This window comes from Pelodiscus sinensis, chromosome 30 (assembly GCF_049634645.1).
Source record: "Pelodiscus sinensis isolate JC-2024 chromosome 30, ASM4963464v1, whole genome shotgun sequence".
In the NCBI taxonomy this organism is placed as follows: domain Eukaryota; kingdom Metazoa; phylum Chordata; order Testudines; family Trionychidae; genus Pelodiscus; species Pelodiscus sinensis.
The window spans coordinates 1,429,051-1,439,290 of record NC_134740.1 but is presented as its reverse complement, the minus strand read 5'-3'; the positions used below and the strand labels follow the sequence as shown (position 1 = coordinate 1,439,290).

The window sequence follows — 10,240 nt, the reverse complement described above, 5'->3', positions numbered from 1 at the left end:
CTATTGCTCGTTGTGTGTCCCTACGGCAGCCTCACCTTTCAAAGTGACCATCACAGCCTGGCTCCTGGTGGAGGGAATCCATCTCCCGCTGTCCTTCTCTTCGTACCCGCAGGTGTATACCCCAGAGCTGTTCGTATCCGCCAGCGGGATGCTCAGTACGGCGATGTTCCTAGCTTCGGTGTCGGGCTCTGTGATGTGGGTCTCGGACCCTGCCTCGATCTCTGCTCCGTGCTGGTAGAAGTGGAACCTCCGCTCCGCAGCGTGCCCGGGAGCTGTGCAGGTGACGACGAGTGGGTGCCCCTCATTTGCTTCTCTGGACGGGGGGTCTACACTCAACTTCGGCTCTGCAGGGGGTCCTGAAGAGAACAGCAGCGTGTGAGGGGCCACCCGGGCAGGAGAGGGAGGAAAGAGAAGATGCGAGTTGGAGAATGGAACGGGCATGGCTTCCATCCCGCCATGGCGGTGGAGACACGGTTGGAGCGGGACAGAGAAATGCATGCCCCCAAATACAGTTATTGGGTTAGTCTACGGAACCGAAAAGAGGAGGGTCTTGGCTTTCCCTGGGTGACCAGATGGATTGCCCCTTTGTCCACTCAAGGGATTTTTTTTAGTTGGGCGGCCCGTCCGTTGTTGCTAGTCGGGCGGCCACGTTTCTCACGTACTCTGTGAGCTTCCATGTGGGAAGAGCGTTAGTATCTGGACAGCCATGTTGGGGAGAGACAATGTTGTCTGTGGAACGGCGGTGTTCACCGTTCCTTTGGCTGAGTGCGAACCAGCATATTCCACGGGCATGTTGACCTGCAGCCACGCAGGTGCTAAGCTGCCGGCCACATGGGGTGGCCACCAGTAATAGTGGGGAGAATGGCTGAGAAACCCATTCCAGGAGATTTCTCCTCCCAAACAACTATGGGGCAGACAGAGGCTCTTCCGGCACGGATAACTATAAAGAGCTCTTGACCGACATTAGGTAAAAACCCATGTGTGTGTGTGTCTGAGTGTGCGTGTGTACACATGTATATATGTATGTGTGCATACGTGTGTGTGTGGCAGTGTTTGTCTCTGTGTCTCTGTGTGTGTATGTATATGTGCCTGAGTGAATGAATACCTGTTTGTGTCTGTGTGTCTCTGTGTTTGTGTATACCTACGTGTCTCTGTATATAAACGTGTGTCTTTGTCTGTGTGTGTCTGTGTGCATAGATGAGTGTTTCAGTGTATGCATACTTCTGAGAGTGTGTGTCTATCCAGGCCATACTAAGTGTTCCTGTTTTCTATTGCTCATTGTGTGTCCCTACCACAGCCTCACCTTTCAAGGTGACCATCACAGCCTGGCTCCTGGTGGAGGGAATCCATCTCCCACTGTCCTTCTCTTCGTACCCGCAGGAGTATTCCCCAGAGCTGTTGGTATCCGCCCGCGGGATGCTCAGCACGGCGACGTTCCTAGGTGGGGTGTCAGGCGCCGTGATGTGCTTCTCGGCTCCTGCCTCGAGCTCGGCTCCTTGCTGGTAGAAGTGGAACCTTCGCTCTGCAGCGACCCCGGGAGCCGTGCAGGTGATGATGAGGGGGTGCCCTTCATTCGCCTCTCTGGACGGGGGGTCCACACTCAACGTCGGCTCTGCAGGGGGGCCTGAGGAGAACAGCAGCGTGTGAGGGGCCACCCGGGCAGGAGAGGGAGGAAAGAGAAGATGCGGATTGGAGAATGAGACGGGCGTGGCTTCTATCCCGCCATGGCGGTGAAGACTCGGTTGGAGCGGGACAGAGAAATGCATCCCCCGAAAGACGGTTACTGGGTTACCCTACGGAGTGGGACACAGGCGGGACTTGGCTTTCCATGGATGACCAGAGGTTTTGCCCCCATGGCCACTCCTGGGATTTTTTAAGTTGGGCGGCCCATCCGTTGTTGCTAGTCAGGCGCCCACGTTTCTCACGTAGCCTGTGAGATGCCATATTGGAAGTGCGTTAGTATCTGGGCAGCCATGTGGGGCAGAAACGCTGTTATCTCTGGAACGGCGGTGTTCACCGTTTCTTTGGCTGAAGTGCGAACCGCCATATTCCACGGGCATGTTGAACTGCAGCCACGCAGGTGGAAGAGTGCCGTCCACATGGGGTGGCCACGAGTAATAATGGGGAGAATGAGTGGGAAATCCCGTACGCCAGAGGAACCATGGGAGAGATTCCGGTTCTAGAACAACTATGGGGTAGACAGAGCCACTTCCGTCATGGAAACCCATGAAATCCTATTGACTGACAATAGGTAAAAACTCATGTGTATGTGTGTGTCTGTATGTGTGTTTCTCTCTGTGTGTGTAGGCATGCGTGTCTGTGTCTATGCATAACTGAGTGTGTCTCTGTGTGTGTTCATGTGTGTGTGTCTGTACGGGCCATACTACGTGTTCCGGTTTTCTATCGCTGGTTGTGTGTCCCTACGGCAGCCTCACCTTTCAAAGTGACCATCACAGCCTGGCTCCTGGTGGAGGGAATCCATCTCCCGCTGTCCTTCTCTTCGTACCCGCAGGAGTATTCCCCAAAGCTGTTGGTATCCGCCAGCGGGATGCTCAGCACGGCGACGTTCCTAGCTTCGGTGTCGGGCTCTGTGATGTGGGTCTCGGACCCTGCCTCGATCTCTGCTCCGTGCTGGTAGAAGTGGAACCTCCGCTCCGCGGCGTGCCCGGGAGCCGTGCAGGTGACGACGAGTGGGTGCCCCTCATTTGCTTCTCTGGACGGGGGGTCCACACTCAATGTCGGCTCTGCAGGGGGTCCTGAAGAGAACAGCAGCGTGTGAGGGGCCACCCGGGCAGGAGAGGGAGGAAAGAGAAGATGCGAGTTGGAGAATGGAACGGGCATGGCTTCCATCCCGCCATGGCGGTGGAGACACGGTTGGAGCCAGACAGAGAAATGCATCCCCCCAAAGACAGTTATTGGGTTACTCTACAGAGCCGAAAAGAGGAGGGTCTTGGCTTTCCCTGGGTGACCAGATGGATTGCCCCTTTGTCCACTCCTGGGGTTTTTTTAGTTGGGCGGCCCGTCCGTTGTTGCTAGTCGGGCGGCCACGTTTCTCACGTACTCTGTGAGCTGCCATGTGGGAAGAGCGTTAGTATCTGGACAGCCATGTTGGAGAGAGACAATGTTGTCTGTGGAACGGCGGTGTTCACCGTTCCTTTGGCTGAGTGCGAACCAGCATATTCCACGGGCATGTTGACCTGCAGCCACGCAGGTGCCAAGCTGCCGGCCACATGGGGTGGCCACCAGTAATAGTGGGGAGAATGGCTGAGAAACCCATTCCTGGAGATTTCTCCTCCCGAACAACTATGGGGCAGACAGAGGCTGTTCCGGCACAGATAACTATAAAGAGCTCTTGACTGACATTAGGTAAAAACACATGTGTGTGTGTGTCTACGTGTCTGTATGTGTGTGTGTGTGTATCTGTGTGCGTGTGTACACATGTATATATGTGTGTATGCATAGGTGTGTGTGTGGCAGTGTTTGTCTCTGTGTCTCTGTGTGTGTATGTATATGTGCCTGAGTGAATGAATACCTGTTTGTGTCTGTGTGTCTCTGTGTTTGTGTATACCTACGTGTCTCTGTATATAAACCTGTGTCTTTGTCTGTGTGTGCCTGTGTGCATAGATGAGTGTTTCAGTGTATGCCTACTTCTGCGTGTGTGTGTCCGTCCAGGCCATACTAAGAGTTCCTGTTATCTATTGCTCGTTGTGTGTCCCTACGGCAGCCTCACCTTTCAAAGTGACCATCACAGCCTGGCTCCTGGTGGAGGGAATCCATCTCCCGCTGTCCTTCTCTTCGTACCCGCAGGTGTATACCCCAGAGCTGTTCGTATCCGCCAGCGGGATGCTCAGTACGGCGATGTTCCTAGCTTCGGTGTCGGGCTCTGTGATGTGGGTCTCGGACCCTGCCTCGATCTCTGCTCCGTGCTGGTAGAAGTGGAACCTCCGCTCCGCAGCGTGCCCGGGAGCTGTGCAGGTGACGACGAGTGGGTGCCCCTCATTTGCTTCTCTGGACGGGGGGTCTACACTCAACTTCGGCTCTGCAGGGGGTCCTGAAGAGAACAGCAGCGTGTGAGGGGCCACCCGGGCAGGAGAGGGAGGAAAGAGAAGATGCGAGTTGGAGAATGGAACGGGCATGGCTTCCATCCCGCCATGGCGGTGGAGACACGGTTGGAGCGGGACAGAGAAATGCATGCCCCCAAATACAGTTATTGGGTTAGTCTACGGAACCGAAAAGAGGAGGGTCTTGGCTTTCCCTGGGTGACCAGATGGATTGCCCCTTTGTCCACTCAAGGGATTTTTTTTAGTTGGGCGGCCCGTCCGTTGTTGCTAGTCGGGCGGCCACGTTTCTCACGTACTCTGTGAGCTTCCATGTGGGAAGAGCGTTAGTATCTGGACAGCCATGTTGGGGAGAGACAATGTTGTCTGTGGAACGGCGGTGTTCACCGTTCCTTTGGCTGAGTGCGAACCAGCATATTCCACGGGCATGTTGACCTGCAGCCACGCAGGTGCTAAGCTGCCGGCCACATGGGGTGGCCACCAGTAATAGTGGGGAGAATGGATGAGAAACCCATTCCAGGAGATTTCTCCTCCCAAACAACTATGGGGCAGACAGAGGCTCTTCCGGCACGGATAACTATAAAGAGCTCTTGACCGACATTAGGTAAAAACCCATGTGTGTGTGTGTCTGAGTGTGCGTGTGTACACATGTATATATGTATGTGTGCATACGTGTGTGTGTGGCAGTGTTTGTCTCTGTGTCTCTGTGTGTGTATGTATATGTGCCTGAGTGAATGAATACCTGTTTGTGTCTGTGTGTCTCTGTGTTTGTGTATACCTACGTGTCTCTGTATATAAACGTGTGTCTTTGTCTGTGTGTGTCTGTGTGCATAGATGAGTGTTTCAGTGTATGCATACTTCTGAGAGTGTGTGTCTATCCAGGCCATACTAAGTGTTCCTGTTTTCTATTGCTCATTGTGTGTCCCTACCACAGCCTCACCTTTCAAGGTGACCATCACAGCCTGGCTCCTGGTGGAGGGAATCCATCTCCCACTGTCCTTCTCTTCGTACCCGCAGGAGTATTCCCCAGAGCTGTTGGTATCCGCCCGCGGGATGCTCAGCACGGCGACGTTCCTAGGTGGGGTGTCAGGCGCCGTGATGTGCTTCTCGGCTCCTGCCTCGAGCTCGGCTCCTTGCTGGTAGAAGTGGAACCTTCGCTCTGCAGCGACCCCGGGAGCCGTGCAGGTGATGATGAGGGGGTGCCCTTCATTCGCCTCTCTGGACGGGGGGTCCACACTCAACGTCGGCTCTGCAGGGGGGCCTGAGGAGAACAGCAGCGTGTGAGGGGCCACCCGGGCAGGAGAGGGAGGAAAGAGAAGATGCGGATTGGAGAATGAGACGGGCGTGGCTTCTATCCCGCCATGGCGGTGAAGACTCGGTTGGAGCGGGACAGAGAAATGCATCCCCCGAAAGACGGTTACTGGGTTACCCTACGGAGTGGGACACAGGCGGGACTTGGCTTTCCATGGATGACCAGAGGTTTTGCCCCCATGGCCACTCCTGGGATTTTTTAAGTTGGGCGGCCCATCCGTTGTTGCTAGTCAGGCGCCCACGTTTCTCACGTAGCCTGTGAGATGCCATATTGGAAGTGCGTTAGTATCTGGGCAGCCATGTGGGGCAGAAACGCTGTTATCTCTGGAACGGCGGTGTTCACCGTTTCTTTGGCTGAAGTGTGAACCGCCATATTCCACGGGCATGTTGAACTGCAGCCACGCAGGTGGAAGACTGCCGTCCACATGGGGTGGCCACGAGTAATAATGGGGAGAATGAGTGGGAAATCCCGTACGCCAGAGGAACCATGGGAGAGATTCCGGTTCTAGAACAACTATGGGGTAGACAGAGCCACTTCCGTCATGGAAACCCATGAAATCCTATTGACTGACAATAGGTAAAAACTCATGTGTATGTGTGTGTCTGTATGTGTGTTTCTCTCTGTGTGTGTAGGCATGCGTGTCTGTGTCTATGCATAACTGTGTGTGTCTCTGTGTGTGTTCGTGTGTGTGTGTCTGTACGGGCCATACTACGTGTTCCGGTTTTCTATCGCTGGTTGTGTGTCCCTACGGCAGCCTCACCTTTCAAAGTGACCATCACAGCCTGGCTCCTGGTGGAGGGAATCCATCTCCCGCTGTCCTTCTCTTCGTACCCGCAGGAGTATTCCCCAAAGCTGTTGGTATCCGCCAGCGGGATGCTCAGCACGGCGACGTTCCTAGCTTCGGTGTCGGGCTCTGTGATGTGGGTCTCGGACCCTGCCTCGATCTCTGCTCCGTGCTGGTAGAAGTGGAACCTCCGCTCCGCGGCGTGCCCGGGAGCCGTGCAGGTGACGACGAGTGGGTGCCCCTCATTTGCTTCTCTGGACGGGGGGTCCACACTCAATGTCGGCTCTGCAGGGGGTCCTGAAGAGAACAGCAGCGTGTGAGGGGCCACCCGGGCAGGAGAGGGAGGAAAGAGAAGATGCGAGTTGGAGAATGGAACGGGCATGGCTTCCATCCCGCCATGGCGGTGGAGACACGGTTGGAGCGGGACAGAGAAATGCATGCCCCCAAAGACAGTTATTGGGTTACTCTACAGAGCCGAAAAGAGGAGGGTCTTGGCTTTCCCTGGGTGACCAGATGGATTGCCCCTTTGTCCACTCCTGGGGTTTTTTTAGTTGGGCGGCCCGTCCGTTGTTGCTAGTCGGGCGGCCATGTTTCTCACGTACTCTGTGAGCTGCCATGTGGGAAGAGCGTTAGTATCTGGACAGCCATGTTGGGGAGAGACAATGTTGTCTGTGGAACGGCGGTGTTCACCGTTCCTTTGGCTGAGTGCGAACCAGCATATTCCACGGGCATGTTGACCTGCAGCCACGCAGGTGCCAAGCTGCCGGCCACATGGGGTGGCCACCAGTAATAGTGGGGAGAATGGCTGAGAAACCCATTCCTGGAGATTTCTCCTCCCGAACAACTATGGGGCAGACAGAGGCTGTTCCGGCACAGATAACTATAAAGAGCTCTTGACTGACATTAGGTAAAAACACATGTGTGTGTGTGTCTACGTGTCTGTATGTGTGTGTGTGTGTATCTGTGTGCGTGTGTACACATGTATATATGTGTGTATGCATAGGTGTGTGTGTGGCAGTGTTTGTCTCTGTGTCTCTGTGTGTGTATGTATATGTGCCTGAGTGAATGAATACCTGTTTGTGTCTGTGTGTCTCTGTGTTTGTGTATACCTACGTGTCTCTGTATATAAACCTGTGTCTTTGTCTGTGTGTGCCTGTGTGCATAGATGAGTGTTTCAGTGTATGCCTACTTCTGCGTGTGTGTGTCCGTCCAGGCCATACTAAGAGTTCCTGTTTTCTATTGCTCGTTGTGTGTCCCTACGGCAGCCTCACCTTTCAAAGTGACCATCACAGCCTGGCTCCTGGTGGAGGGAATCCATCTCCCGCTGTCCTTCTCTTCGTACCCGCAGGTGTATACCCCAGAGCTGTTCGTATCCGCCAGCGGGATGCTCAGTACGGCGATGTTCCTAGCTTCGGTGTCGGGCTCTGTGATGTGGGTCTCGGACCCTGCCTCGATCTCTGCTCCGTGCTGGTAGAAGTGGAACCTCCGCTCCGCAGCGTGCCCGGGAGCTGTGCAGGTGACGACGAGTGGGTGCCCCTCATTTGCTTCTCTGGACGGGGGGTCTACACTCAACTTCGGCTCTGCAGGGGGTCCTGAAGAGAACAGCAGCGTGTGAGGGGCCACCCGGGCAGGAGAGGGAGGAAAGAGAAGATGCGAGTTGGAGAATGGAACGGGCATGGCTTCCATCCCGCCATGGCGGTGGAGACACGGTTGGAGCGGGACAGAGAAATGCATGCCCCCAAATACAGTTATTGGGTTAGTCTACGGAACCGAAAAGAGGAGGGTCTTGGCTTTCCCTGGGTGACCAGATGGATTGCCCCTTTGTCCACTCAAGGGATTTTTTTTAGTTGGGCGGCCCGTCCGTTGTTGCTAGTCGGGCGGCCACGTTTCTCACGTACTCTGTGAGCTTCCATGTGGGAAGAGCGTTAGTATCTGGACAGCCATGTTGGGGAGAGACAATGTTGTCTGTGGAACGGCGGTGTTCACCGTTCCTTTGGCTGAGTGCGAACCAGCATATTCCACGGGCATGTTGACCTGCAGCCACGCAGGTGCTAAGCTGCCGGCCACATGGGGTGGCCACCAGTAATAGTGGGGAGAATGGCTGAGAAACCCATTCCAGGAGATTTCTCCTCCCAAACAACTATGGGGCAGACAGAGGCTCTTCCGGCACGGATAACTATAAAGAGCTCTTGACCGACATTAGGTAAAAACCCATGTGTGTGTGTGTCTGAGTGTGCGTGTGTACACATGTATATATGTATGTATGCATACGTGTGTGTGTGGCAGTGTTTGTCTCTGTGTCTCTGTGTGTGTATGTATATGTGCCTGAGTGAATGAATACCTGTTTGTGTCTGTGTGTCTCTGTGTTTGTGTATACCTACGTGTCTCTGTATATAAACGTGTGTCTTTGTCTGTGTGTGTCTGTGTGCATAGATGAGTGTTTCAGTGTATGCATACTTCTGAGAGTGTGTGTCTATCCAGGCCATACTAAGTGTTCCTGTTTTCTATTGCTCATTGTGTGTCCCTACCACAGCCTCACCTTTCAAGGTGACCATCACAGCCTGGCTCCTGGTGGAGGGAATCCATCTCCCACTGTCCTTCTCTTCGTACCCGCAGGAGTATTCCCCAGAGCTGTTGGTATCCGCCCGCGGGATGCTCAGCACGGCGACGTTCCTAGGTGGGGTGTCAGGCGCCGCGATGTGCTTCTCGGCTCCTGCCTCGAGCTCGGCTCCTTGCTGGTAGAAGTGGAACCTTCGCTCTGCAGCGACCCCGGGAGCCGTGCAGGTGATGATGAGGGGGTGCCCTTCATTCGCCTCTCTGGACGGGGGGTCCACACTCAACGTCGGCTCTGCAGGGGGGCCTGAGGAGAACAGCAGCGTGTGAGGGGCCACCCGGGCAGGAGAGGGAGGAAAGAGAAGATGCGGATTGGAGAATGAGACGGGCGTGGCTTCTATCCCGCCATGGCGGTGAAGACTCGGTTGGAGTGGGACAGAGAAATGCATCCCCCGAAAGACGGTTACTGGGTTACCCTACGGAGTGGGACACAGGCGGGACTTGGCTTTCCATGGATGACCAGAGGTTTTGCCCCCATGGCCACTCCTGGGATTTTTTAAGTTGGGCGGCCCATCCGTTGTTGCTAGTCAGGCGCCCACGTTTCTCACGTAGCCTGTGAGATGCCATATTGGAAGTGCGTTAGTATCTGGGCAGCCATGTGGGGCAGAAACGCTGTTATCTCTGGAACGGCGGTGTTCACCGTTTCTTTGGCTGAAGTGCGAACCGCCATATTCCACGGGCATGTTGAACTGCAGCCACGCAGGTGGAAGAGTGCCGTCCACATGGGGTGGCCACGAGTAATAATGGGGAGAATGAGTGGGAAATCCCGTACGCCAGAGGAACCATGGGAGAGATTCCGGTTCTAGAACAACTATGGGGTAGACAGAGCCACTTCCGTCATGGAAACCCATGAAATCCTATTGACTGACAATAGGTAAAAACTCATGTGTATGTGTGTGTCTGTATGTGTGTTTCTCTCTGTGTGTGTAGGCATGCGTGTCTGTGTCTATGCATAACTGTGTGTGTCTCTGTGTGTGTTCGTGTGTGTGTGTCTGTACGGGCCATACTACGTGTTCCGGTTTTCTATCGCTGGTTGTGTGTCCCTACGGCAGCCTCACCTTTCAAAGTGACCATCACAGCCTGGCTCCTGGTGGAGGGAATCCATCTCCCGCTGTCCTTCTCTTCGTACCCGCAGGAGTATTCCCCAAAGCTGTTGGTATCCGCCAGCGGGATGCTCAGCACGGCGACGTTCCTAGCTTCGGTGTCGGGCTCTGTGATGTGGGTCTCGGACCCTGCCTCGATCTCTGCTCCGTGCTGGTAGAAGTGGAACCTCCGCTCCGCGGCGTGCCCGGGAGCCGTGCAGGTGACGACGAGTGGGTGCCCCTCATTTGCTTCTCTGGACGGGGGGTCCACACTCAATGTCGGCTCTGCAGGGGGTCCTGAAGAGAACAGCAGCGTGTGAGGGGCCACCCGGGCAGGAGAGGGAGGAAAGAGAAGATGCGAGTTGGAGAATGGAACGGGCATGGCTTCCAT

General features: G+C 55.0%; 2 protein-coding genes across 2 annotated transcripts; both read right to left on the bottom strand.

Annotated features, from left to right (window-relative positions):
- On the bottom strand, positions 1-6,886 carry LOC142821091 (alpha-1B-glycoprotein-like). The gene is made up of 5 exons (XM_075911877.1): positions 6,757-6,886; positions 6,131-6,451; positions 4,999-5,319; positions 1,304-1,624; positions 1-356 (listed from the first exon to the last, which is right to left on the bottom strand). Exons 1-5 carry the CDS (start codon positions 6,884-6,886, stop codon positions 1-3), a joined length of 1,449 nt encoding a protein of 482 aa, XP_075767992.1.
- On the bottom strand, positions 6,813-10,240 carry LOC142821090 (alpha-1B-glycoprotein-like). The gene is made up of 3 exons (XM_075911876.1): positions 9,826-10,240; positions 8,694-9,014; positions 6,813-7,746 (listed from the first exon to the last, which is right to left on the bottom strand). Exons 1-3 carry the CDS (start codon positions 10,238-10,240, stop codon positions 7,391-7,393), a joined length of 1,092 nt encoding a protein of 363 aa, XP_075767991.1. The 3' UTR covers positions 6,813-7,390.